Source organism: Myiozetetes cayanensis, unplaced genomic scaffold (genome assembly GCF_022539395.1).
Source record: "Myiozetetes cayanensis isolate MyiCay16 unplaced genomic scaffold, myiCay2020 scf5-8, whole genome shotgun sequence".
Lineage (NCBI taxonomy): Eukaryota > Metazoa > Chordata > Aves > Passeriformes > Tyrannidae > Myiozetetes > Myiozetetes cayanensis.
In genome coordinates this window covers 92,526,229-92,553,782 of record NW_026087742.1, presented here as the reverse complement: position 1 = coordinate 92,553,782, position 27,554 = coordinate 92,526,229, and the positions used below count along the sequence as shown (strand labels likewise).

Sequence of the window (27,554 nt, the reverse complement as noted above, 5' to 3'; positions counted from 1 at the left end):
AGGAAGAGGAGGTAAGGGCAGAGTCTGAGGGACTGTGTGAGATGGAATTGAGAGACACATGGGCAAGGTGTGCTGAGCGGTCATAATGACTGACCTGTGAGAGAGAACCTGTGTCCAGCACTGATAGTTCCTGTAAACTTTCATACTCCCAGCCTAAGCAATAGAACTGTTTTTCAGTAAATCCTTCTCATCACCAGCTGTAAAGATACTGACAAAACCTATAACTTCAGAGTTTGGGAAATGTGAAATTTGTGATGCATCTGTTCCTGTGCCCCTGTGCTTTAGCCATGGTTGGAGATCTGGAGTATAAATTTTAAGGTCAAGCTTTTTCTTTCAACACAAGTTTTATTATGGCATACATGGATTGATTGATTGATCTATCTCAGACTAATGGATCTCAGAATGGAACATTTTATCTCTGTTGAAAGATGACCTGCGTTTTCTCAGTCCTAAGGCCTGAGTTTGTTAGCAGGATCAATGCTTCTGAAGGTTTTCTTTGCCATCCTTGTAATTTTTTTCTGCATATGATGATTTGTTTATTCTTTTATTCATAAGAGCTTGAAGGATTTTCTTTCAATGAGTACAGTGAGATTTAACTCCCAGCTGTAAGACTGCTGTAACACAAGTGATGCTGTTTCATGTGTTTGATATTTTGTATTCTTGGTTAGTTCTCTAACAGATCTTTCTGAATCTTTGTCAGTTTATATGTTTTAGTAATTTTAAGATTTGTTTTTCATCCTCTCCTCCAAAATCTAGAAAAGGTCCATTGTTGAGCCCAGTGCAGAACTCTGGTTTTAGCTGCCTTTCAATCTGAGGCAGTTCTGGATCTAGAAACCTGGGAGGAACAGGACACATTTTCATGGCTTCCTTTTGCCATAGTTGTGTAAATTGAGTTTTTTGAAGGATCATTCCTACCCACATTCTCTGGACTGACACAAAAGCACCAACATCTCCTTTACACCATTTTGATTGTCTGATTAGAGTGACACGGTTTGCCCACAAGATTTCTTACCTGTACCTGCTGTTCAGCCAGGATGGAGCTCTGCTATAGGCAGTCAAGTCTCTCAGTGTCCTGGGTGTTTATGGCACACATATAGAGAAAGAAGATGTCTTTATAGTTTCAGGGCCTCATGTCCTTTTGTTCCTTTGAAATTCCTGGCAGCTCACTCAGCCCACCCTAAGTTACATCTTGGTTATTCAGGAGTCTCAAGACCTACCTAATTGCTGTTGAATAAAATTTTTAAGCTGGTTTCTGTTTCAAACATACAGCTGAAGTGCATGCAAACTAAACACTGGCCTAAAAGAAAAACTTTTTCTTTCTGCTGTTGGGCACAACGTGTCAACACCAGCTAACATCACGTAGTGAGTTACTGAAATATGTGGTAAGCAGTAGTTGTGTTGTCCATTAGCCTTCTTTCTCTTAAATGGCTTTTTAATTAGTGCAATACTGAACAAAATGAATGAAAGACAGTTATTGCAGATGGGAAACAAGACCAAGATGCCATTTGGGAAAGAGACACATTAGAATTTTTCATTGAAACCTGAATGCCTAGGATTTTCCTCTTAATTTCTTTCTGAGAAGTTACTTCTTATATAAGGGAGAGAATAGTCCTGTACAGCACTGCAGAATGCTATTCACACTGCATTGGCTGGTTATGTGCACCTTATTTCTGATCTTTTTAAGGGTTTCCTTCTCTCCTCGACAAACAATAGCTCAAACTATAAATAATCATGGTTAAATAATGCAAATTCAGGAAACTAAAGTGGAAAAAAGTATCAAAATTCAAGTGATAGTTTCCATGGTTTGTCATAGTTGGGGATGGAGAGAAACTTTCTTTCAGTGTAATAAATAAATTCATGGTGATACTAAGCAACAAAACTTAAACTGTTAAAGCATGTTGTTGACCTTCAGACCTGAGCTGGGAACTTTTAAAGTTCAAAGTGCTGGGGAGGGGAGGGGCAAAAGCATTCCACAGGAATTATTTTCAAAGAACTTTACCAAAAAATCTTGATCTTGGAATACAATGAATTAATGAGACTCACAGAATAAACTATTGCATGGAAAAAAATATAATTTTTGAAATGTAGCAAAGGAATCCTACAAAATGCTTGCAGGTTTTGAGATGTTAAGAAACAGTAATACTTGCCCTTACTGAAATGTCAAATACTATATCACAAGGAAACAAGGTCTCATTTTACCTGTTAGGAGACAACTCCGTGTAAACACTTTTTCAGGGCACAGCCGTTCTTTACTACCAAGTCTCTAGACCTGAAGTGTTACAAATATAGTAAGTAGGCTAGTTAATTTGTATTCAGTTTCTAGGATGATTAGATCTAACCTTTAGCCTTACATTTCTGTTTTGCGGTTATCTAAACCAGTCTGCTCTTGTTCTGTGATCAGTTTAGCAGGGAAGGGAAAAATTTGTTCCTCCTACAGCACCTCATCTGTGCCCATTTCTGTGAACATTATTCTTTGACATTGCCTTTTGACCTTGAGCTAAAAGTCTTCATTTACAAAATATTAAAAGGCTCCAAAAAGTTTGTGAGACTTATTATTTTCACCCTAGTAGTCTCCATATCATTAGTCTTTAAGTCAGGTTAATTCATGTTTGTAAAAACACTTAGCCTAGATTTTGGTCCATGTTTGAGGATCTTGAATACTTCTAAGGAGCTACAGTATAGTGCCATTAAATCTTTTTAAAAGTTTCATCTTTGCCTTCAGAAACACATTTTGATGATATTTACTACTACATTTTCTTACATTATGTGCACATTTCTCTTTTATTTGTTCAATTCACACTTTCTTACTTTCTTTTGTATAATTTAGGTGCAAAAGGTGCAAGAGGATTCCCAGGTGATCCAGGTCCAATGGGCTTTCCAGGGCTAAATGGTACACGAGGTGATCCGGGTCGGGAAGGACTCCCAGGTCCTCCAGGTATCTTGAAATAATTAGTCATTCTTTATATACTTTTGACCTTTTTGTTAACACACACAAAGACTTGTTTCCAGATACATTTTTACTTCTCTTCTACGTTCAATCACTAAGCTATTAGACATAAATGCTACTTTTCAAATCCAAAAGGATTTCCTGCAACTTCTATAATGATGGAAAGTGACATAGATGTCAACCTGCTTTAGAGTGCAAAATTATAAATGTGACAGTAAAAATTCATTAAATTCACGTTAAAAGAATCAATAACAAGATATTTCAGATTCCAAATAGATTTTACTCATAATGAAGATGCATAAAGGAAGAAAATAATAGTATTAGTACTTCTATTTAATTCTTTCTAACATAAGTAGAAATGATACTGCACATGTCAGAGGTGGAGTACTAGCTACTCACCTTGTGCATAGGCAACTCTGTTCCCAAAGTGTTTGCAAGTGTCCAGTGCCCATCAAATTTTATGCTAATGTGTAATAGGTACAGAGTTTTTTAAGTCCCAAGGCTTCTGTATCTCTTTAGAGGTTCCAGGATGTCCAACATGCATCAGCTCAAGACACATATATCTGTCTGTAGATAGTTAGTCAGATGAGCCCGGGCCACTGCACACACATATAAGCTGCAGTGGGTATATATGTTCACATATCATCAGTCAGTCCAGCAAGAATTATCTCCAGGAACTACCTCTTCCCTGTGGTTAACCAGGGTAATTTGGTCACAGAAATGGACACTGAGGGGTTTTTTTCTGTAGCACAATACAGAAACCATGGATGCAATGTAATCTACAAGCTCTTTAGAAATTCTTTTCATCTTATCTGTTTTCAAAGTCCTAAATCCTCACAGGTTCTGAAGTGCTGCAAACTTTCCCAAATCTGGTGCCAGGTGCTGCTTTACCCTCATGGAGCTTTGCAACACATGGTCTGATAGGATTCTCTAGACTCATCTACAGCACCTGTAGTAGCAAACGAGAAAGAAAAAGAAGAGTTGATGCATGTCCTGGTCAACAGGCAAACACTGCATAATAAAATATGGTTCTGTGTAGCATAGGGAAGGATCATAAACCTGTATTTCCCCTGCTAAACTCCACAGAGTCCTCTAAATGCTAAATTATGGTTCCCATACCATATGGCTCCCAGGACACAGGGACCAATTTTTTGCAGTGTTTTGTATTGTCTTTCACCAGTGCTTGGACTCAACTTCCAGTCCACATCTAGTTTCCCAGTCCAAAAGAAGACTTTCACCTATCATTTGTGATAAAGAGGGCATTATGATGGAATATCTAGGATTTGAACTCTAACATTTTTAGTGAACCCTGTGAACTCTAGTCCCTGTTTTATTTCAGGTTTTACTGGACCCAGGGGAGACAGAGGTCCAAATGGTCTACCTGGGCTGCAGGGACATCCAGGACTTACAGGAAAATCCGGAGCTCCAGGAACACCAGGACCGAAGGGCCTTCCTGGTGATGTTTTTGGAGCAGCAGCAGGTTCCCGAGGAGATGTTGGGCTCCCTGGCTTCCCAGGGTTGAAAGGTGCACCAGGAGATCAAGGAGTACCAGGAATTAGAGGTAACAGCTTCTTCAAATAAAGAAATGCTTGAGTAAGAGTGTGATACAAATGTTGTCAAATTACAAGGATGTGAGAGTAGTAAAAGACCATGTTAGGAAGTGCCAGACCTGACTGGAAGCTGGCAAACATTGTCCCGATTTTCAAGAAGGGCAGGAAGGAAGATCCTGGAAATTACAGGCCTGTTAGTCTCACTTCAGTGCCTGGTAAAGTTATGGAGAAGATTATTCTGGAAAGTACTGAAATACAGCTGAAAGACAATGCAGTCACTGGTCAGAGCCAGCATGGCTTCATGCTGGGGGAAAGACCTGCTTATCCAGCCTAATTTCCTTCTATGGCAAGACAACCCACCTAGTGGATCAAGGGAAGCCAGCTGATGTAATCTTTTTGGATTTCAGTAAATCTTTCAATACTGTCTCTCACAGGATCCTCCTTCTTGACAAAATTTCCAGCACAGAGCTGGATAAACACATCATGTGGTGGGTGAGCAAATGGCTCATGGGTTGAGCACAGAGGGTAACAGTGAATGGGGGAACATCAGACTGGTGACATGTCACCAGTGGAGTTCTGCAGGGCTCCATCTTGGGCCCTGTGCTCTTCAACATCTTCATAAATGACTTGAACTCAGGACTGGAAGGGATACTAAGGAAGTTTGCAGATGATACAAAACTGGGAGGAGCAGTTGACTCCCTTGAAGGCAGAGAGGCTCTGCAGAGAGACCTCGCCTTACCTTAGAGGACTGGGCAATAGCCAACCATATGAAGTTCAACAAGGGAAAGTGCTGGATTCTGCACCTGGGATGGGACAAACTGGACGTTTGTACAGACTGGGAGATGAGATGATGGATAGCAGTGCCACAGAAAGGGACCTGGGGGCCCTGATCAGTGGAAGTTGAATCTGAGTCAGCAGTGCCCTGGCAGACAGGAGGGCCAACCGTGTCCTGGGGGGTATCAGGCAAAGCATCACCAGCCAGTCGAGGGGGGGATTGTCCCACTCTGCTCTGCACTGGTGCAGTGTCACCTTTAACATTGTGTGCAGTTTTGGGCACTGTAATATAGGAAAGTTATTAAGCTGTTAGAGAGTGACAAAAGGAGGGCAATGAAAATGGTGAAGGGCCTTGAGGGGAAGCCGTATGAGGAGTGGCTGAGGTCACTTGGTCTGTTCAGCCTGGAGAAGAGTAGACTGAGGGGAGACCTCATCACAGTCTACAACTTGCTCATGAGGGGAACAGGAGAGGTAGACACTGATCTCTTCTGTGTGATGACCAGTGACAGAACCCAAGGGAACAGCCTGAAGTTGTGTCAGGAAAGGATAGGTTGGATATTAGAAAAAGGTTCTTCACCCAGAGGGTGGTTGGGCACTGGAACAGGCTCCCCAGGGAAGTGGTCACAGCACCAAGCCTGACAGAGTTCAGGAAGTGTTTGGATGATACTCTCAAGCACATGGTGTGACTCTTGGGGATGATCCAAAAAAAATTAGTGTGACTTTGCACTCTCTTTGTAAGCATTTCTGTAGAACAAACCTTTCAATAATAACAAAAAATAAGTACAGTGAAAACAAGAAGCATTACCAGTTAGTCTCTTCATGATTTATTTTACAGTTCTGACAGAATGGCTCCAAATGGCATGTGAAGTTTTATACGAGTTATAAATTTTTTTCATTTTATAGGAAATGGCTAGGGATTGCTTTATGTCATCTATACCACTTTCAGAATAGCAAACTGAAGTCTGTGCTCTGTTTTTGAGAAAACTCACTTCAAGTGATTGCAGTTATAAAGCTCACTTGCCAAATAAAGTTATAAAGTCAAGCCAATGAACCTACACTGATGTAAAACCTGAATAAAGAGAAGCAGATCCACTTGACCTGGATTTTAAATGCCATGTAATACTTGTATGCTGCTGCTTCTCCAATCTGAATGAAAAGCAGGCATTAGCTTTTAAAGCTTGACATCCCATTTACTCTTATATGGTAGAGACATAGAGACATAAATTTTCATCCAGTGCATTAAGTCATGTAGAATCAGGGCCTTTTTGATAATGAATTTGTATGAATCTTATAACAATGCTTTGTTACAATGCTTGCTATTTCTGAGCAATAACACAAAACACACTGTCTACCTTAAATGTTACTATTCCTGCCTATAACATTTTAGAAAAGATACAGAACATTATTTAAGTGGTTCAGTCAGCTGCTTGATTCAATGCTTACAATGATATATGCTGTAGAGAGATCAGGTATTACAGACTTACTGGGATTAAAAGTGAAAAAGACCTGCTCCGTCTGAATCCACCTGGTCCCAAATTGTTACTGTTCATTTGAAAGAGCCAGTCAGCCTTTCTGGATCAGTACTGGTAATGTCAATTATTTTAAAACTGATGAGCAGTCCTTTAATTTGCTTTTCCTGTTCTCACTGAATTTTCAAAGGAAACACCCTAAAAGACTAGTGCGTGCCCGGAAGAGATATGTAAAGATAGTCTCTAGATATGTATGCTCTCTAATGCATCATTATGGTCTTTTAGGAGCGGATGGTAACCCAGGTTTGCCAGGACAGAAAGGAGATCCAGGGCCGCAAGGTCTCCCTGGTTTGATGGGATTACCAGGAATACCAGGAACACATGGATTCCCAGGGCCACCAGGAAATCGTGGGCCAGATGGTGGGCCTGGCTCTCAAGGACCTCTTGGTGAGGAAGTATTGCTGTCCTGTGTCATTCCTCTTACCAGTTCTCTGTGTCAGGGCAACTGTATGGTTTTCACAGTGGAAAGTTAAGCTTGGGGCTGTGGGACATGTCAGGCATTAATTCCCAGATGAAGAAACGACCATAATAGTACATTCACTGTGATAGCAAATTGTGTTGATGTCACACGTGGGAAATAGGGGTGATGGTGGTCCTCACTGGCAGAGCTACTGCTTTACCATCTATAGCCACCTACAAAGCCAGGTCAGAGCTTGCTGCTGGCAGACTGGGAGAAGGGAGCTACCGAATGGGAGTAGTCCTATGGAAAAGGGGCTTAATTCTTAAATTAAAGAGGAGGGGAAGTTCCTGTTGGCAGTGAGTGTGGAACGAAGCTGATAGCAAGACTGGTTCAGACTGATGAGCTGCTTTATCTTTACAATCATTTCTGCAGTTCTTTGATGAAAAAAAATCCCCCTCTCAATATGAAGCTGGTACAACAGTGGTTTTCTCCCTTTTGAGCTACCTTGTATGAAAGCATCATATGTGTCCAAACACTTTTTAATCTCTCTGCTGTTGTGTTCACATGGCAGGTCCACCTGGTGCTAGGGGAGAGGATGGTGAGCAAGGTTTTCCTGGCCCTGTGGGCCTGAAAGGTCTGTCTGGTGACAAAGGTGAAGCAGGTCACCCAGGATTACCAGGCATACGTGGAGTGACTGGTCCCCCTGGCATAAGTGGAATGGATGGCTTTCCAGGAGATAAAGGTAAGCTCTGGACTGCCACTTTGAAAAAATAGCTGCTTAGAGATGAACTGGACGCATTCTCTGATGGTCTACCTCTGTTTAAAATGAAATAATTAGGATCACATATTCCAAAATCACTGTCCATTTTCCCCTGCGTTGTGCTTGGCACAACTGCTTGGCACAATGCTAGGTTATTATATTAAATCTATTTAGAAAAGCAATGGCTGTTTTATTTCTCATTTTAAAAAATATACAGTATTTACTCTTTTCTCTCTCTAAAAGTCTTTCCCTTGTCTTAGTCCCACTGGCTCTCAGTGAAATTTAAGAGATTTTTTTGGCTTCAAAGTTTTTTAAAGCTGGGAGCTGTGAACTGAGCAATGCCAGACACAAGACTTCGATGTTGACTTTTAGCAGGATACTAATGTTATGTTGAGAAGGTGAGATTCTCACCTGCCAGCCATGAAAACACTGTGTATAATGCACTTCGCCTACACCACAGGAGGTTTGAAGTGGCTTCAACTCCATGTGAAGCCACGTTAAACAGAAAGGGGGTGCATGCTTAAAAATGCATGTTGCAATTTCATCATCTGGAATGACAAGACTTTTTTCCTAGAACAGCTCTGGAGTACTGATCAGCTCTCATTTGAGAGAAATTAAGATCTATTTGTTAGCATTACCCATCATATTTAGAAAAGAGTAGTAGGGGAATTTTTGGTGAGAAAAGGCCAGCCAGTCCTGGACCCGTGATTTGTATCTCTACATGTAGTAGAACAGGCTGACTAAAAGCCTTGTGTGGCACTAGGTACCTTTCTCTAGCTTATCTCAAGGAGAAGGGTTGAATTGATCTTTCAGAAGAATACACTAAGTTCTGGTCATCACAACATCTCCTCTTGGCCAGTTGAGGCAGGTTAGTGCACTCCTGAGAGTACACTACCTCAGGAACTCTACTACCTCTCAGAGAGCTTGGGTGCCTGCTCCAGAGCTGTAGAATGCTGTAAGCATCAGGACACCCAAAAATTAGGTACTGTTGCGCTGAAGTTTTTGTACCGTTTCAGTCATGTGTTGCTGGTTCACATTTACTTAGTTTGCAGAAATCTGAGTGAAGTAACAGTTCTTCTCCCCTTCTTTTTTTAAAGGTTCAAGAGGCTCACCTGGCATTGATGGTTTCAAAGGCATGACAGGCCTAAAAGGAAGGCCAGGCATTAAGGGAATCAAAGGAGAATTTGGCCCACTTGGGCCTCAGGGCGATAAAGGCTCACAGGGCGCACGTGGCTTCAAAGGTATTTGCTTAATGGGTGGTACCAGTGTATTTGCTCTTCACATCTGCAGAACTATTTTACAAGGACATGAAGAAAAGAAGATGCATTTTTCACATGGTAAATTTAGCTCAGACATTCCTCTAACTATTTCACAGATGGGCCTCTGGCCAAGGGGCCTGGATTTTAGGCTCAGGAGAAGGTTACTTCTTTGTGAATCTCTACATGTTTAGAGACAGACATATCATTATTCATCTGAGCTTGGATAGTGGCACCTCTGGGCATGTGCAGAAGTCAACAGAGCCTTTTCCTGTGAAGTGTAAAGTGTTTGGGGGAAAATACTTGGGTTTTGCTCCAGTTGCACTGTAAAGGCACTGAAATATTTAGAAAACAAGGCAATTAAATAGTTAAAAGTCACAAGCGTATCAGTTGATATCATCACCAGTGAAATGAACACTGTAACTCAGTCCTCTTTTCTTTGCAAACAATTATCTTTAAATAAATGTTTTGCCTCAAGGCCAGAATGTTTGTTCTAGGGACCCTGAGACTGGTGTTTAAAAAAACCCAGTCATCTGCAGTTCAGAGGTTGCAGAACAGTGATCTCAGACACTCAGATGAGATCTCAGCAAGAGGCAAGTGTGAAAGCAGCCCCTGCGAAGAGAAGTGCAAATATACTTCTTGCTGAAGAAATACATAGTGCATAGGTTGGGTTACTGACCTGTCTCTGCACCCCACAAAGAACTACAGATAGTCATACAATCTATGTGGGTCATTTGTTCAAGACATTTACTGATGTCACCGGTAACTGTAAAGTCAAAAAAATGAACAATATGACTGGTAACAAATCCAAACACTTTCTTTTGCCCAAGGCCTTTTGACTGAGAATTTCCCTTTCACTTTTCTGTGCTTTCTCCAGTGTGCTTTTTTGGGTTTTTTATATTTTGAGTTTCTTTATAAACACTTGATTCCTAACTGATCTGCTGAGAGCTAAATTACCTATCACAGAGGAGTCCGGTTCCTGCTCCCCAGGATTGTATGCACAAAAGTTCAGCTCAGTTTTCATGTTTTCTTAAGCATGACTGATCCACTGGCATGTATTGACACAGGTTACTTTTTATGGTAGTAGATTTTCTGTAGCTTATACATGGTGTGACTCCTGGGAATGGTCCGGGAATTGGACTCAATGATCCATGTGGGTCCCTTCCAACTCAGCATATTCTGTGATTATTCCTTTTTCCTAATTCGCTTTTCTGTTTGCTTTCTGTAACACAGTGCTGCTGACTAACTTTTTGTAACATGGTTGGGTTTTTTACCCTTTAGGTGACCGTGGGGATCAAGGCCCCCCAGGAGAACCCCCAAAACTCATGCCCAGCATGATGATGGAAGTTAAAGGTGAAAAAGGAGATGCTGGAGAAAGGGGCACAAAGGGCTTCTTTGGCTTAAAAGGTCAGTGGTCACAGCAAAACAAAGCAAGCATATTCAGGACTATCAATCAGTGCCTTTTCTCAGCTACCATAATAAATATTCCCTGCTCATTGTACCATAACATTGCAGACCCTCCAAGCAAAGTCTCTGATACCAAAACTGAGTTTCCAGCTGCATTTCATAGTCACCCCTAAGGAAAGCTTTGAGGTGTGATGTCGTGTGTGTGTGTGTGTGCATTGTGTAGCACATCATGGTGCCATGTTTCAAGAAGGTTGCTTGCAGGAAAACTTCTTACACACAAGCAACTACATGTGAGTCTTCCCTTATTTATTTAACTTCTTCCTCACCTGCAGGTAGCAAGGGAATGCCAGGTCTTCCTGGAAAGACAGGAACCCCGGGGTCCCCTGGGCATCCCAGCTACGTGGCTGGTGTGAAAGGGGATATTGGTGCGAAAGGGCTGACAGGTCTGAAAGGATATCCTGGTCCCACTGGCTCTCCTGGCATCAGAGGCTTCCCTGGCAGCACAGGAGTCAGAGTGAGTTCATGACCATGAGGGAATAAGGGTATCCTCGTGCTGGCATTCAGTTTCTCTAAGAAGTGGTGTTCACCCCTTGAAATTGCACTGAACAACTACAGTGCAAAGATAAAAATGCATTAATCATCGAATAAATAGGTCAAATATTTTTGCTTGATCCCTCCAACAATCATTAAGCAGAGTAATTTCCTTTCTCATTGTGAGACATCCAAATTTCGTGTACCATCTTTTTGCCAATAAGAAGCCAGAAGGTTCCTTCTAGGTCCTTGGTCCTGTTGCTGTTGCTAAAAATTATTCTCAATGCCAGCCTTACTTTTCTTTCTCCCAGGACTGATGGTATTACTGGCAAAAATTACTCACTGCCATTCATCTATCAGTAGAAGAATCTAAAAAATCTTAGCTTCTAGAGGGTAATTCACTATTATTCACTTTGACCACAAAAAAAATTACACTGGAAGAAATAAACACTTAGAAAGGCCTGACAGTTGAGTCACAAATATAATTTATTTAAGAGAGACAAAAACTGTATTCCTTTCTCAGGTAGCTCTGTCCTTAGGTTTTAACAGACTTTTTTCTAAGCAAGGACTGCAGGCTTGTTACAATTTAACCCCAGCCAGAAACTAAGCTGCACACAGCCACTTGCTCAATTCCCACTGTACCCCCAGCAGGATGGGGAGAAGAGACCTGGAAGGGTAAAAGCAAGAAAACCTGTGGATTGAGATAAGAACCTTTAATAATTGAAATAAAATATAGTAACAAATAGCAATAATAATAACAACAGTAATAATAACGAAGAGGAAAATAGCAATGAGAGATAAATAAAACCCAAGAAAGACAAGTGATACAAATGAAAACAATCGCTCACCACCAAGTGGCTGAGGCCCAACCAGCCCCTGAGCAGTATTACCCCTCAGCCCACCATCCTCCTAGACTTATATGCTGAGCATGACACTAAATGGTGTGGGATATTGACCCTTGGGCCAATTAGGATCAGCTGTTCTGGCTGTGTCCCCTCACACCTCCTTGTGCATCCCCAGCTTACTCTCTGGCAGGGTGAGGTGAGAAGCAAAAAAGGTCTTGACACTGTGTAAGCACTGTTCAACAATAGCTAAAATATCCCTGTGTTATCAACACTGTTCCTTGCACAAATCCAAAACACAGACCCAAACTAGCTACTATGAAGAACATTTACTCTGCCCCAGCCAAAACCAGCGTAAGGACTCCCTACTATACATATACCATATTAGGATATCCTCAGTTTCAAACTTCAGTCCTTTCAAATATGATTTGTCCTTTGGTTTGTACTGGTTTATCTTAACTGACATGCAGCTCTAAAAAGTACTACAGAAACTCAAAAATGGTAAATGTAATAGGGTTTGGGGTTTTTTAATATTTCCAAACTCTGCTGCTTGGAAGGTCAAATAAGTCTTCAACCTTGTTAACTGATACCTGTTTTCAATCATATGATAGGGAGAAAAGGGTGTTCCAGGAATTTCAGGCCATTTTGGTACTCCTGGCTCACATGGAGAAATAGGTGAGTTTGTTCTCTTATCTGAGTACTGTTTGTATTCGTTACCCATCAAATACTTGACAGTAAGTTCTGAAGTGTCTTAGTGGATCTTCAATCTTAAAGAGCCTTTATACAGTCTTACAGAAGGTTATTGCAGATGTGGGAAGCTATGAAAAGGTTAATACTGTTAATTTCATGGAACATGTACTGTCCATGGATAAATCCATCCATGGCAGGGAGGGAGGCTGTTCTAGAAACTTTTTTTGCCTTCTTAAACTTATTCCTTTTGTATTTTAGAAAGATAATAGTTGCTGAATTTTGCCTCAGAAGTTGCAATTCCTTCAAAACACAGGAAATAGTATTTAAATGAAAACCTTACCACTCATGTGTTCCTTTTTGCTTGAAACAGGTGATCGGGGAGATACTATAAACTTACCAGGAATGCCAGGCCTTAAAGGGGAAGTTGGTGTGCCAGGCTTAACAGGTATTAATTTCACATTTGCTCTCCAGATATATTTCTTTTCACATATTAAAGTCTACAGAGGAAGGGAGGAGGAGCTTGCCATAGGCTTTTGGTTGCTCTTGAACTCGTGTCGTCGTGACAGTTTCTGGAGAGGTTCATCTTTTCTTTATTGAAATGAGTATGTGCTACAGTTACCTCTTCAACTGGAAGTATAGTTGTAACAGTAAACATCACATGCAACTACAGTAAACATTTTTTATAAAATTTTTTTGCCATTGATTATAAAAGGAGCAATATAAGGTCATTGTTATGGAAGACGGGTTAGCAGAATCTGGTACATCTTTGGTTGGGTTGGTTAGGTAATGCATTAAAATTTCCCGGCACATGCAGAACACTTGAACATCAGTGTCATATTCCACATAATTTGGGGAGTACTTTTAAAAACAAATTTAATGACCGTTTGGCCAGATGACTATTCATTCTCCCAGATTATGCAACTATCCTGACAAGAAGAATGTCTTCATGTGGCAAGACCAGGACCTATTCAGTAGCCAAAGTTCACATTATGCTTGTTAACTTAGAGTCATATAGAAATTATTGAAAGAATATACTGGTTTTGTGGTTTTCCAGGCATAAGAGGAGGCGTGGGACAAAAAGGTGAAGTTGGAGATCCTGGTTTCCCTGGCATTGAAGGCCTCAAGGGCATACAGGGTGACCCTGGCTCTGTGGGACAGGAAGGTAAAATATTCTTTTTAACACTCCAAACAATATAACAGTTTAAGAAGACAAAGAAAAAAAAAACCTAGTTGCCTTGAAAGAAAATCATTAAGGTTTTTAACATGTTGATCATTCAGTTGGTGAAGAGCAGGGACAAGGATGTGGAATTCACAGTAGAATTTAAGAGGAAATGTCAAAAGCCTAACTCTGCTTCATACCAGTTTTCCCTTTTTTATGCCAACTATGTGTCCAGTCAAGTGTTGTATTGCTGGCATACTTTGGTATTCTAATATTGTCACAACACTATGAAGAAGTGGACTTTTCAATGATCTTTTCTTCTATAAATGAAGTCAGTGTCCTCCAGGACACAGTTATACAGCCTGTGAGCCAGGCTCATGGGCCAGCTGTGCAAGAGAAACTAAGTTAGGTTCAGCTGTGGCTGGATCATACACTCAGGGCTTCAGAACATGTCTTATTGCAGAAGGATCATCGAAAATGTTCTGAAAGAACAGTTGTTCCCCATATTACTCCTAGAGGGCTTAGAAACTCCAGCCAAGACTGGAAGAGTTTCGATAGGTACCTCACTGGGAAACAGTCCTTGTCTGATCAGCTTTCTAGTCAGAAATGCAAAACAGGTGCGGCAGAAGGGGAAACTGAGGTGCACAGAAATGAAATTACTTATCGTGACTGGAAACAGAGGTCAAGTTATCATTTTAACAGGAGGAACCCACTGTCTTTCTGAGGTTGTCAGAAACCTGAAGTTTGTAATGAATTATTCTTTTATACTTTGTCTCTCCTATCTTTGCTCTCTTTAATTTTCTTCCTTTTGGATAAGCAGTGCAGTGTCATACAATGACATTAGGAAGGGAAAGTCTTTATTTTGCTGCCTGGGAGAATAGAGGTAGCACAAGTCCCTGTTTTGGGCCATTGGTTTTAAGGACACTCATGAGCAATGATTCATTATTGTCACACAGGTTTGCCAGGACTGGTTGGCCCGCCAGGGCAGCAAGGAAGCCCTGGGACGCCTGGATTTCAAGGTGAAAAGGGAAGTCCCGGCTGGCCTGGCTTACCAGGACAAGCAGGTATTCATACAGCTTCAGCTATTCAACTGTTTCAGTGTAAGCAGTTGCTATTGTTCCACTGGTGTGAAGAAGAAAAGGGCCCTTTTGCAGTTCTGTGTCACAGTTTCCTCTCCTAAATATCTATTCCTCATAAAGTCCAGGGACATTAACAAAGACACATGTGGTTGCTTTCTGATTTAAGGCTTCTGGTGTCTTTTCAGCTCACTTTAACTACTGATGACCTCCTTCAACCAGGAAAATTTTCAGGAAATAAAAAAACATTTTTTGAAATACAGCAAGGGTAGTGATAAACAGGATGAGAATATCTAATGTGGCATTAGATAGCAAGCAACATATTTGTCCTACATTGTCACCAAAAACTGAATTGATCCAGTATCTGGTTTCAAGAATAAATTACTTATGGCTTAGACAAAACTGTGCTATCAAAATGCAGGTGATAGTTTAAAATTAAGCTGTTGGTATCACAGGATACAGAATCTCATCAGTTGCCACTTAATTCCTTAATATATTAAGTTAGCAGATTTTTTTCTCCCTTACAGCCAGAAATTACCCTGCTTTTATTAAGATTCTTTTATCTGAATCCACATCAAAGCTAAGCTAATATAGTTATGCAGGTTGCCCATATAGACAATGAAGACAGAGAACAGACACTTATTTTTCTGATATTGAATTGTCCTCCAGAACTCTGGCCAATGATTAGAGATACCTGTGTAGTTTTAACATAATGGTTACTACTTTGACAGGTACAAATAGATGGAATAAATTTTACCTGTAAACAACAGTAGCAGCAGCTATTAGACATTTTGTTAGTGTTTTGTTGGGGTTTTTTAAATGACAGCTTTATTATAACAACACTTAGAGCCTACAGTTATGCCATAATTGTCTTGGTTTGAGGATTTTGGAAAACTAAATGGGTATTAAAGAAACTGTGGCAGCAAGATTGGAACTAATGGCATGCTAGCAGACAGATCAGAGATATTTTAAAAAATACCTCCAGAGTAGTGAGTCTGTTGGATAATAACAGAATATGCCAATCACAAAACCATCGTGTGGTGTATTTCATAATATGTGTATTGTAATTAATTAATTTGCATATAATATAGCAGATTTTAGTAAATAATAGTTTTTATTCAAGCATTTGAATATTTTGCCTAGGAATTTATACAAACTCATAGAAACTATTATGATAATCATGAACATTATTTTAAAACAGGCTTTCCTGGCTTAAGAGGAATTAGTGGACTGCATGGTTTACCAGGCACTAAGGGCTTACCGGGATCACCAGGTAAGTGAGACTCTTAGTCTGCCTGTTCATAGGCACATCCTGTTGGCTGCAAGTTTGATCAGTGAGATCTTTGTAACGTGACTTTCTGAACTGTGCCCTCCAAAGCCCAGTGTGGAATGAGCTTCATTGTTGTAGATTCAGGCAAGCAACTTCTTACAAAATGTGCTGCCCCGCAGATGAATTAGAACACAACTTGCAATCATAACTTCTTTCCTCTTATAAACTACAGGCCTCAACACTTTTTTTCCCATTATGAGCCTTTTTTTTTTTCAATGAGCCGTTACATGACTCATGTATTTTGTAAATCCATATGGTCTATACATGTGCGTTAGCATGCTGGTGCATTGTCACATTCAGAAACATTTCAGCTTTCCTCTTCATTTTGAACAACTCCACAACAGGTCCAGATGGGTACGGCTCTGCAGGTTTCCCAGGTCCAGTGGGGGACAAAGGAGAAGCAGGAGAGCCAAGCAGAGTGCAAGGCAGCCGAGGACCTCCAGGCCAAAAGGGAGACAGAGGTGTTCCAGGTTTGTATTCCTGAGAATGGGATCCACTTACTATTTGTTTCAGCTATGGGTGTTGGAGATGTCACAAGATGCAGTAGGGTGTAGACAGTTGTATAGGAGAGAACTCCCAGAGTCAGGAAGGTCACTGATGGGATTTTGTTGGGCAGCTCAGCCAGCCCTTGCTGAGAAGCAGCAATGTGTATTCCCCTGTGCTGGACAGTATGGGTCCTTCCCCATGGTAGCAGCATCTTGTAGCACCCACTGAGCTCAGCAAGCTGCAAATGCCAGAGTCTACTCTCAGCCATCAGCTCTCAAAATATTTTTAATCAGGTTCCAGTTACACAAACACTATGGCTTTTCTTTCTTTCTTTTTGTTGCAAATCTGTCAGTGCTTCCCTTTCTCCTGAAAGCTTCACCGTCCATCAGTGTGCCATTGTGCTGCTGACACTTCGGGGCTCTGTTCCCTTGCACAGTGCTTTGCTGGCACCATCACCTCTGGTGCAGTGTAAGGGCACATCCTTCCAGCTCAAACCCACCGAGCTGTAACAGGCTGCACTTTTCTCAGGACAGGCTCACCACCTGGTTTTCTTCCATCAAGAAGCCACCAGGCTGATGTTGCAAACAAATGACTAATTACGTTTTGTTGGTTTGTTTGTTGGGTTTTTCTTAATTTTTCCAACACTTTGGCTCTGAAAGGATTAAGAAATTATATAGATATAAAACCTAACTGCCTTTTCCTGCTTGGTTCAATGGCTCATTCCTATTCTTTTGTGTTACACTTTACTGTTACTAACATGCTGTGCCATCTCAAACACCATTCAGCGATTTATTATCAAGCATTGGAAGAAACAGCTTACCTCATTCAGGTAAGGTACATTTGTTTGTCACAATTAAATATTATTATTTTCATTAAAATGAATAAACAAAAGGGGTATTTTGGCTTCCTGGCAACTTGAATCTACTTAAAAGAATAATCTGTTATTTGTGGGTCAGATTTTTGGCCATTTAATGATTTTTTCATCTGTAGAGAGCTTCTTGGATTCAAACTTTTGGTTTAACTGACCCCCAAAAATGCTAAGTGTTTGTGAGCCCTGACTCTTCACACACCAAGGAACAAAGCTGCTTTCTTATCTGCTGCAGGATCAGGTGCTGCTAGGATACCTGCTAGGATATTTTGAGTACTTCTGATCTTGAAATAATATGTTACCTGGCAGACACAAGATTATTGGCATTACACACAGTGAGATGTAGTTAGCAATCCAGAGAGCTTTGGCAGAGAACTAGTATTTGGTTCTCTTAATAAAAACTTCCACAACGTCATCTGAAAGAAATAAAACAAGGATCAGTGGGAACTGTATGTTTTTTGCATTTTGAAAATCTCATTCTTTATACGTAGTCTGAGTCCTTTTAATTGCAATTGTACAGTTTTCCTAGCAGTACTGATTATTTCTTCTCTTTCTTTCAGGAGTCCCAGGACCATTTGGTATTCCTGGGCAGGAAGGATTTCCAGGGCCTCCTGGGATTTCAAATATATCCGGATATCCTGGTGATAAAGGCTCCCCAGGTCTAGATGGAGTGCCAGGTAATTCATGCCCTGTTCCCCTCAGACAACAATAAAATATTAAGTACAAGGTTGTGCCCTCAAACTACAACAGAAGATTAAGTACTGGATTAGCAACAACAGTCTTTGTTATTTCTGTCTTAGTTAATTAAAACAGCCCTATTAAACACAATATTAAAGTGTATGAATAATTGTTGGGCAGAACCAATGGTACATAAGATAATAGGGACTGACCTCTTGAAAGCAAAAGGCAGTTCCTCCAGGTTGTCCTGATGGTTTTGGTTTTCATGCTAATAGCAGATTTAATAATCCAGAATTCTCGTAAGAATTTTCAGAAGCATTGTGCTAATCTACTACTTTAAAATCTGAGGTCTGTGGCACACTTACAAGCCTATAGAATATTTTCTTAATCATTTACAGAATTCTCCTATGTGAAATGACCATGCAGGCTAAGTTACACTGGGAAGCATTAGCTCTTCCCTCTAAAAGTCCCTACTATGAGCCTGCCTCTCTCACTCAAAGGCATACGTCTTGCATTCATATCCACATGTGATCCAACTTTGACAGGCAGCACAAGAGTTGCTCCACTTAAAACCCTAGTTAGTAAGTCACTCTCTTCTCAGAAACAGGGTCCAAATATCTTATAAAAAGCAGAGGTAACTGAAGAGAGACCTGCCAGGTTTAGCCTCAGGCAATATGAAGTTCTAGAAAAAGAAGCTGTTCCCATAATTCCCAAGACAGCATGAAATATTTATTTGGTTCCAGATGTTCAACTGAAGCGCTAAGATACATGGAACAGCAAGTCTTTGGCTTATTTACCAACTGGCACTGAGTCAGGTACTCACTGCTCTCTGATTTCTCTAGTTACTTGGAGAATTTAGGATGAAGCAAAGAGGCACATAGTGAAGTGAGGCATTTGCTGGGGAAGGAATAGCTCATTGTGGGCTGTATCTCAGCAGGCACCACACTGCTACAGAAATCTGGTTTGAGCTAACACTGTGCTTTGTGGGACCTTCACGTTCTTATTTCTCTACCACTGGTGAAGAAGGGTATGCCAGCCTGAGAGCAGGAACAGGACTGCTGAATAAGTCTATTGGGGAGCTAAACATTTGTTCCCTGCTTAAATTAAGGAAATAAAACCTGATGGGATGCAGTTAGATAGTTCTGTTATTTTCCTCTATGCCCAGGTTTTAAGTATATGCAGATTACAAACTATATATCCTCTAAACAGGCTATCCAGGACCACCAGGGCAGCCTGGAATACCTGCTCCACCAGGAAGCAAAGGAGAAAGTGGACAAATAGGTATGATCGGAGAAATTGGCCCAAAGGGAAGCAGAGGTGATCCTGGATTAGCAGGGAGACCTGGCATTCCTGGATTCCCTGGACCAAAAGGTAAGGATGGGAAATGCTGATCTTGGCTGGGAACAGGGAAGCCTCCTATGCTACAGCAGCTTAATTACCATGACTTTTGCACTCCCTTGATCTGTGTTAAAATGCAATAATGCCACCTGTCATTTTGCATTAAAGGTCGTAAGGGTGAACAAGGTGTCATCGGCTTTATGGGCACCGTAGGATTTCCAGGTGATTTAGGACCTATTGGACCCAAGGGGGATAGAGGAGTAACTGGTAAGTAAGTACAGTCAGATGTGTGACTCCTTTCTAAACCACTCATTTTTGCAGCTGATCTAACTGGCCCTGCTTTGAGCGGGAGGTTGGGCTGAGTGACCTCGAGAGTCCTCTCCATCCTCCATGACTGTGTGAATCCTGGCAAATTCCAGTGGACAGATGCCTGCATTTAACATGAGTAGTCAATTTTTTGCCATTATGAATTTAATTTGTATGAGGTGCCAACTCCAAAATCAGATATACTTTTGGGGTTAAAAAAAAGAGAAGAATTTCTGATCTAGACAAACCCTCCAGAGTAGACATACTGAATGTATAGAAAGAGGTTTAAAATCCTTCACTCCATCATGTATTTGTGTCTCTTTAAGCCCACCAAAAGATGGTGCTGCTCTTTAGAGAAGTGATGGCTGTTTGGGTGGAACTTCCCAGCTCCCTGTGTCATAAGTGAAGGAGCAGTAGCATCATTCATTTCCTTCTGCTTATCTGTATACTGTCCAAGATAAAACAATCTCTTGGAGATTATCACTTACTTGGAGATTGTCTCATCTTGGAGATTCCATACTCACACACATTCAACCAATAATATATAACTGCTACACCCAAAGTGGTGAGTTGCAGACAATAGCCCCTCTCATACATATACAGCCAAGTGAGAGGAACATATCTGTGGATGAAAGCACATAAAGGAAAAATACAGTGTAGTTGGGTTTTTCTTTTAATCAAACTATCTCATCTTGCTTCTAATCACAGGTTTCCAGGGACCTCCAGGCTCTCCTGGGCTACCCCCTCTTCCTCCAAGGCTGGTTGCTGAGCAAGGTTCACCAGGTCCCCGTGGAAATATAGGACCTCCTGGAAGCCCAGGAGATATGGGACCTCAGGGTCCACCAGGGGATCCAGGTAGGCACTGCACACTCAGACTGAAAGCTCAGTTCCCCTTAGCAGAGTGAGGCCACCAATGCTTTGACTCTCTTCTACTTAAAATTCTGTAAAGAATTCTTGAGAAAGGAGAGTCAACTGACTCAAGCTGGGGCTTTGGCTTTCCTCCTCCTCCTTGCATCCAGAAAATAAGCAAACATTCAAAACATATGCAAAACAGGAGAAAACTTCAGCCATGCTCACATAGCCAAAGCAACATCAGATATGGATCTCACTCAAATCAAGACTGAACATCCTGGGTGTAAATGTGCACGTCGTTGTGGGTGTGCTGTCAGCCCAGGGAATAATGTAGAGTTAGTGATGTGTGGATCCAATGCAGTGCACCTCTTGCTATGAGCCTCATCAGAGATGAGTGGTACTAAGAGTGAAGGAATAGGGTTGTAGGATTCATATAGTCTTTCTTGATCCCAGCAACCTTTTCCAGTAAACTTAGTGCTTTTTTTTTTTTTTTTCCTAAGCAAGCCCGATAAGGTCTTGCCTTTAGTGTAAATCAGTAAACTTGGCAGATAGGACCAAATCTACACAAGCACATGTTAACAAAGTGGGTAGTATGTTGATATCTCTGCAGTCACTGGGCTTACAACCATTGTTGTTCAAGGTCTCAGAGGTTCACCTGGAGAACCAGGACTCCAAGGCAGGGGTGGTATTCCAGCTCCTCCTGGCTCCAGAGGTGAACAAGGAGGAACAGGATTTCAGGGTCCAGTGGGATTTGAAGGTAAGAGATATCACATGGCATTTCTTCCCTTTTCCCATTTCACTGCACTAAATTGCTCTGTAGTTACTATGTCACTGGAAGGAGAGAAGAGGAGGGGAGGAGAGAGAGAGAAAGAGAGAAGCAGATTGTGAAGTTTCTGTCTTCATAGATACTTCACAAGTGACAAGCACTAATAGTTATCTTAAAGCAATATTTTCAGAATAAATTTTGGTAGATGTAGATATCCAGTCATGAGTTTGTTTTGATCTGAGTGTATTTTTATATTCTCTTTAAGTATTATGAGTGTAGTATTTTACTAACAGTTACATTCATGGAAATCAATGGCTGAGTAGGTGATATTTGGACGGATGAAGTTTAAGGGAATGTATGTGTAAAAGAAATACCTGTGTCCTTTTCAAATCAAAGAGCAGAACTATTACTATCTTAATTAGCTAAGTACACAGAGAAAAAGGTATTTGCAGAGCATAGTTTCAAGTGTATGAATCAAATGCAAGCAATTCAAAAACCATTGGTTAATCTTAGAGTAAGAAAACATTTTAAAGGAAAAATATGTTTATCTGTATTGTACTAAATATCCTCAAATTAATCAGAATTTTATTAGCAACTTTCCCTAGCTCTGACATCATCTTAGAAACCAGGAAGCATGATCCAGCACCAATCTACTTCAAAAGCAGCTGCTGTAATCCTAGAACTGCAGCTCCTTTAACAATAACTTACCATGAGAAGAGGCATCATGCAATTAAGCTTTATTCATCAGCAGCTTCGCTGGAGTATCAGCTATCATCACATCATTTGTGGGAGCACAAACTAATCTGTATTTTTTCTTTTACCCCCTACTCTAAGGTCAGCCAGGCCGCCCTGGTAGCCCCGGGCCACCAGGCATGCCGGGTCGCAGTGTTAGCATGGGCTACCTGCTGGTGAAGCACAGCCAGTCTGACCAAGAGCCAATGTGCCCAGTTGGCATGAACAAACTCTGGAGTGGATACAGCCTACTGTATTTTGAAGGACAAGAGAAAGCACACAACCAGGATCTAGGTATGTACAGATATGGCTGGCAGCAGCCTCAATTCCAAAGGCTGGAACTTCAGCAAGACAGGCTTAGGAAACACCAAAATGAGAAGATAAAAACTTCATGGCTTCATAGAGTGCCCCTGAGAGAGCTCCTGAAAGTCATTAGTGTTGTTCCAGGGAATCTGTAAAGCCAGTGAACCATTCTGGACCGCAAGGTTTTACTGGCAGGTGCTTGGGAAAGCACAGAAAACTGAAAATGTGTATTGTCCACTGTGAGAATGATTGGCTTTTTTTCTTCTTCCTCTTTTTAACAGGGCTGGCTGGCTCGTGTTTGTCTCGTTTTAGTACTATGCCATTCCTCTACTGTAACCCTGGAGATATTTGTTATTATGCAAGTCGAAATGATAAATCCTACTGGCTCTCAACTACAGCACCTCTTCCAATGATGCCTGTGGCAGAAGACGAGATTAAGCCATATATCAGTCGCTGCTCAGTTTGTGAGGCCCCAGCTGTGGCAATCGCTGTCCATAGCCAAGAAGCTTCTATTCCTCACTGTCCTGAGGGCTGGCGCAGTTTGTGGATCGGATATTCCTTCCTTATGGTATTTGGTCTCCAGTGTCACATTTTGTGTGGCACTGGGGTTTATATTTGAGTCTTAAATACTAGGAAGGTTGCTCTGCTTTAAAGCCAGAAAGATCATGCTGGCTGGATCATACTGGGGAACGAGGGAACTACAAAACTTATAGGAAGCAAAAAACCAAAATTTTCATGAATTTCAGAGAAAATTATCTCAGCATAGCATATGGAGACCTTACTTTATGTACAACATAGAGCTTCAGAGCAGAATAAAGCTGTGGATTAACAAATTAAATTGCACTGAGGTGCAACAATAGCCTACAAAGCACTTTCACAGCCAATGATTAAGAGTTACTTATGTACATCATTGTTAAGGATTTGATCTAGGAAGAAAAAAAAAAAAACACCTTTTCCCCTTCTTCTGAAACTTAAAAATCATAGGTGTTTTGTTGAAGATTTAGAAGCCAAAGTCTTTCATTGTGTCCGGAAAGAGAGACAGACTCTGGTTGTTTCTAAAATCAAGCTTCCATGTTGTAACTGTAATGGCAATAAGAGCTCGGCTTAGAGGATCTCCAAGATCTTGTTATCTTGTAATTCAGAAGTGGGATATTACAGAAAACCCTAGTGCTAGGTGTGCAGCAGATGACCTACTGAAGGGCCTGACCTGCATTTCTTGCAAGATCATACAGAGGGATCATGTGAGCACTGGAGGGCTTAACGTGGTAAAGATCAGCTAGAACGTCAGTGAACGATCTGACAGATGCTCATTTTTCTGATTTGCTTGATGTACACAAGAGTCAAAACCTGCAACAGTGTGCCCGTGTTGTTAACTCATTGAAGACTGGGCTGAATCCTGAAGTAAAAAGTGCTGGGAGAAAAATAAGATTTCTGTGGCAGAAGGCATCATAAAAGAACAATAGTCAGTCTTACCCACAAATCAGTTGTATGTCCAAAGCCAAAAACTTAAATTTTTCAGAAAATAAGGTAAAAGGGAAATCTGAAATTAGCTACAGAAAATATACCCCCCAATTTTAGAGAGCAGGTAAAATTTTTGAGCAGCCGTATGTTTGACCTTTCTTTTGCTTCTATAAAAAGCCCTGATATCAATCTCACTTCACAAGAATTCCAAGGATTAATTAAATGTTTGCAAAACCTTGTGTAAACACTGAGCATTTTTAAGAGCAAAGTTGTCACCTTAGGAATAACTTTTTGCCAGGACAAAGTCTGTCAGCTCTATAGAACACACAGTGAGAAGAATTCACCTTTTCCCAGCTGGCTTTTGGAGCAAATGAAGTGTTTGGTGTACGCATTGTTGCTTCTCAGGCAACTGTGAAAGAAGTACAGCACACTTGTGGTTATCTCAGAGTACATATTGGTTTAATTCCTTGCCTTAAATGTGTCACCTCATTCCCCTGAGTAAGGTACAACATAAGTCAGCGTGGACTTCTGCCCATGCTAGGTGGGGGCCTTTGGGGAGGAAGGAGTTTTCGCTTTGTGTGTTTTTTTTAAAAAACCACAACGATCTAAACCTCAGCATCATGTGACACCAACTAGAGATCAGTCCTTTATTCAGCACAAAGGTGGCCATTTCTGTTATTCTTCTAACTCAGTAGACCTCTTACAGCAATAAACCAAGGCAGTTGCAGCTTGCACTTTCACGGTATGGTGTTTATTAAAACATAGGTAGGCAAATGTATTGGATGTGCCCAGATTTCTCCCTACATTTACAAAACTATTTAAGAACTTTATTTTCAAGCTACTTTCTTTTATATTGTAGATTCTTTCAGTTTCTAACAGAAAATTCAATGGTATCACTTAAAAAATATAGCTCTACAGCTCTTAAAGGGACAGAGAAAATGCCTGTTTTGTTAGCAATGTCTTTGACAGAAGAAAAGTAATGTTCAGTTCATTATCACACTATCTGTCAAAGGTAACAGCTGAGTGGTGTAAAGATGCATGATTTTGGTGTAATTTGCTGTCAAAAGACATGTCATAGAGGGAACAAGTTATCTGCATAGAAGATAATTTTGTTTCCACGGTGCTCCTCATGTGCAATGCAGAGTAAGAAAGACTTTATAACTTGGGAAATTCAAGTTAGATATATGGTGGAAAATTCTTCTTAGTGAGGGTAATAAAACAGAGGAATAAGTTGCCCAGAGAAGTTGTGGGAAGTCCATCCTTGGACGTATTAACAACTCAACAGCACCCTGGAGCAACTGAGGGCAACTTTGGTGTAGACCCTGCTTCGAGGAGGAGACTGGCTGAAGTGACCTCCAGTGGGCCCTTCCCAAAGATTCTCCAACTGTAAGGCTTCCAACAGTAAAAATCTTTACTATAGAAAAGAAGATTTTAAAGTGGCATCAGCATATGAGCTAGCTCCTTTATATAGTTGTAGCATAGCCAAACCCTTATAAAACTGTAGGATTGGCCGACTTTCTGCTCTGGAGATAAGAATTAGGAGAAATTCTAGTGTTTTTTCTCTTTTCACACATGAAAATTTTTGACAGCATTGCCTGAGGTTGCACTCTGACTGCTGCCCTCCTTTTCTCCTTTAGCACACTGCTGCTGGTGATGAAGGTGGAGGACAGTCGCTGGTTTCTCCTGGGAGCTGCCTGGAAGATTTCAGAGCGACTCCTTTCATCGAATGCAACGGCGCCCGCGGAACCTGTCACTACTTTGCCAACAAATACAGCTTCTGGCTCACTACGGTCGACCGGCCCTTCCAAAGCAAGCCCTCGGCAGACACACTCAAGGCAGGACTCATCCGAAGCCATATCAGCAGATGTCAAGTCTGTATGAAAAACTTATAGAAGTCTTTCACAGTATAAGGAACCACCTTTTGATGTAGTTCTTATACAGTGGAGCCTTCTGTGGTGGTTAGACAATTAAATAGATCATGTTGGTGCTTTTTTTAACTTATTACCTCAACAGCTGAATGGAAACAAGTATTTTTAATTGTCTGTAAAAGCAGATTAGGTCTAACACACAGATATAGTGCTGCGTTCTCCTACTATGCAGTATATATACACACTTTTTGCTAGTCTAACATTACATCATTTGCCAAATGATAGAAATACTCACAGCTTTGAAACACCAAAAAAACTTCAATAATAAATGGTTACCTTGGACAGATACCCACCACATTTACTTTGACAGAATATATGTATCTTTCTATTAACTGCATTTGTCACAGCAGTGAACACTAACAGCTGCAGTTCCATAAATTAACACAGGATGATCAAAATACTAAACCCTTGCAAAATACTGAAAATATACTGTGATCCAAAATGCTTCTGTCCAGCATTGAAACCTAACTTTAATTTTAGTATTTTATGCCTGGGCATTTCAAACACACACAAAACAGTCATCTTTTTGGTTTTTTTCAAGCCTCACCATACTTTAGCACTTAATCATTGCCAATAGCAGAGAAGCCCACAAGCCTCCGAGAAACAGTAACCGCAAAATGCAACTCTTCCTATTTGGTTAGGAGTCTATAGGACAAGATCAGCATTTTATTTTATATGCTTGATGATTTTTTTCTAGATATATCCCAGGCCAAAGGGGTGCTGTGGACATTTCATCTGTGTCACGCCACCCCCACAGCAGCAGCACCAGTAGGTTTTCTCGTTGCAGCTTTTCCCCTCTGAAATCAAGCCACTCATCACAAACAGATTTCAGCCACTTGGTGTTGGAGCAGCTATTGCACATAGGGTGGGCTCTGCAGGAGAGAGTATTGCTCGGTGCCACATGACCTTCAAACACAGAACTTGCAGACCTGCCAGCTGGCTGTGAAGGCATGCTGTCCTGGCATGTGGGACGTGTGGCAATGGGATGGCCACCATCACAACTTACACACAGCCATCCTTGCAAAAGCAAAAAGGAAGGAAGCAAGACATTTATTTGGCACCATCATTTCCCATAGTAAAGGCTTGATAAATGACAGAATAGCTAGCTCTTTCCTTCTGTGGAAAGAAGCAGTTTAGCCCAAAGTTGTCTGTCATCACTGCAAGAGAGTGTGAACAAAAGGATCAACTGAAAAATTCTTATTTGCATAATCTGATTATATACCTGAATGTTTAATTTGAAGTGGAAGAAGAGACTTTTATAGCAATGACAGTGGATTTTTAATAGCTCACCTTGCTCCTGCTTGAGGTGCTTCTTGGCTTTTATAATTACATTCCATCCTCACTGTATCATAAATAAAACCTGGGTTTTTTCTACACCTTTATTTGTTGATGATTTCTATTTTGTTAACTGTGATTTTCCATATGAGCTGTTCTGTTGGACTACCTCGTTTGCACCTAAGGACGTAGAAAAGCACTCCCAGAAAGCTTCTCCCACTGAAACTCAAACTCTTCAACCAGGAACATACCTGCTTATTTCATGGCACTTAAAAAGATCCAGTAGGGAAGATGTGTAGCTAAAATTGCT

The 27,554-nt window shown here is 40.9% G+C and overlaps 1 protein-coding gene across 2 annotated transcripts in view; it reads left to right on the top strand.

Annotated features, from left to right (window-relative positions):
* Nucleotides 1-27,351, top strand: part of COL4A2 (collagen type IV alpha 2 chain) — a 144,111-nt gene extending 116,760 nt beyond the window's left edge. Inside the window, exons 28-48 of one of the 2 annotated variants that reach the window (XM_050333210.1) lie at nucleotides 2,828-2,935; nucleotides 4,287-4,508; nucleotides 7,026-7,187; nucleotides 7,772-7,942; nucleotides 9,058-9,201; nucleotides 10,498-10,623; nucleotides 10,956-11,137; nucleotides 12,608-12,671; nucleotides 13,057-13,131; nucleotides 13,741-13,848; nucleotides 14,802-14,909; nucleotides 16,123-16,194; nucleotides 16,596-16,721; nucleotides 18,166-18,282; nucleotides 19,493-19,654; nucleotides 19,790-19,888; nucleotides 20,636-20,782; nucleotides 21,420-21,536; nucleotides 22,380-22,571; nucleotides 22,862-23,148; nucleotides 25,679-27,351. In XM_050333210.1, coding sequence (XP_050189167.1) covers nucleotides 2,828-2,935; nucleotides 4,287-4,508; nucleotides 7,026-7,187; nucleotides 7,772-7,942; nucleotides 9,058-9,201; nucleotides 10,498-10,623; nucleotides 10,956-11,137; nucleotides 12,608-12,671; nucleotides 13,057-13,131; nucleotides 13,741-13,848; nucleotides 14,802-14,909; nucleotides 16,123-16,194; nucleotides 16,596-16,721; nucleotides 18,166-18,282; nucleotides 19,493-19,654; nucleotides 19,790-19,888; nucleotides 20,636-20,782; nucleotides 21,420-21,536; nucleotides 22,380-22,571; nucleotides 22,862-23,148; nucleotides 25,679-25,933 — 3,044 coding nt within the window. In that variant the 3' untranslated portion in view covers nucleotides 25,934-27,351. Of the gene's footprint in view, nucleotides 1-2,827; nucleotides 2,936-4,286; nucleotides 4,509-7,025; nucleotides 7,188-7,771; nucleotides 7,943-9,057; nucleotides 9,202-10,497; nucleotides 10,624-10,955; nucleotides 11,138-12,607; nucleotides 12,672-13,056; nucleotides 13,132-13,740; nucleotides 13,849-14,801; nucleotides 14,910-16,122; nucleotides 16,195-16,595; nucleotides 16,722-17,522; nucleotides 17,567-18,165; nucleotides 18,283-19,492; nucleotides 19,655-19,789; nucleotides 19,889-20,635; nucleotides 20,783-21,419; nucleotides 21,537-22,379; nucleotides 22,572-22,861; nucleotides 23,149-25,678 lie in introns of those variants that run through there. The other variant, XM_050333211.1, reaches the window with a different exon arrangement.
* The last annotated feature ends 203 nt before the right edge of the window (nucleotides 27,352-27,554 follow it).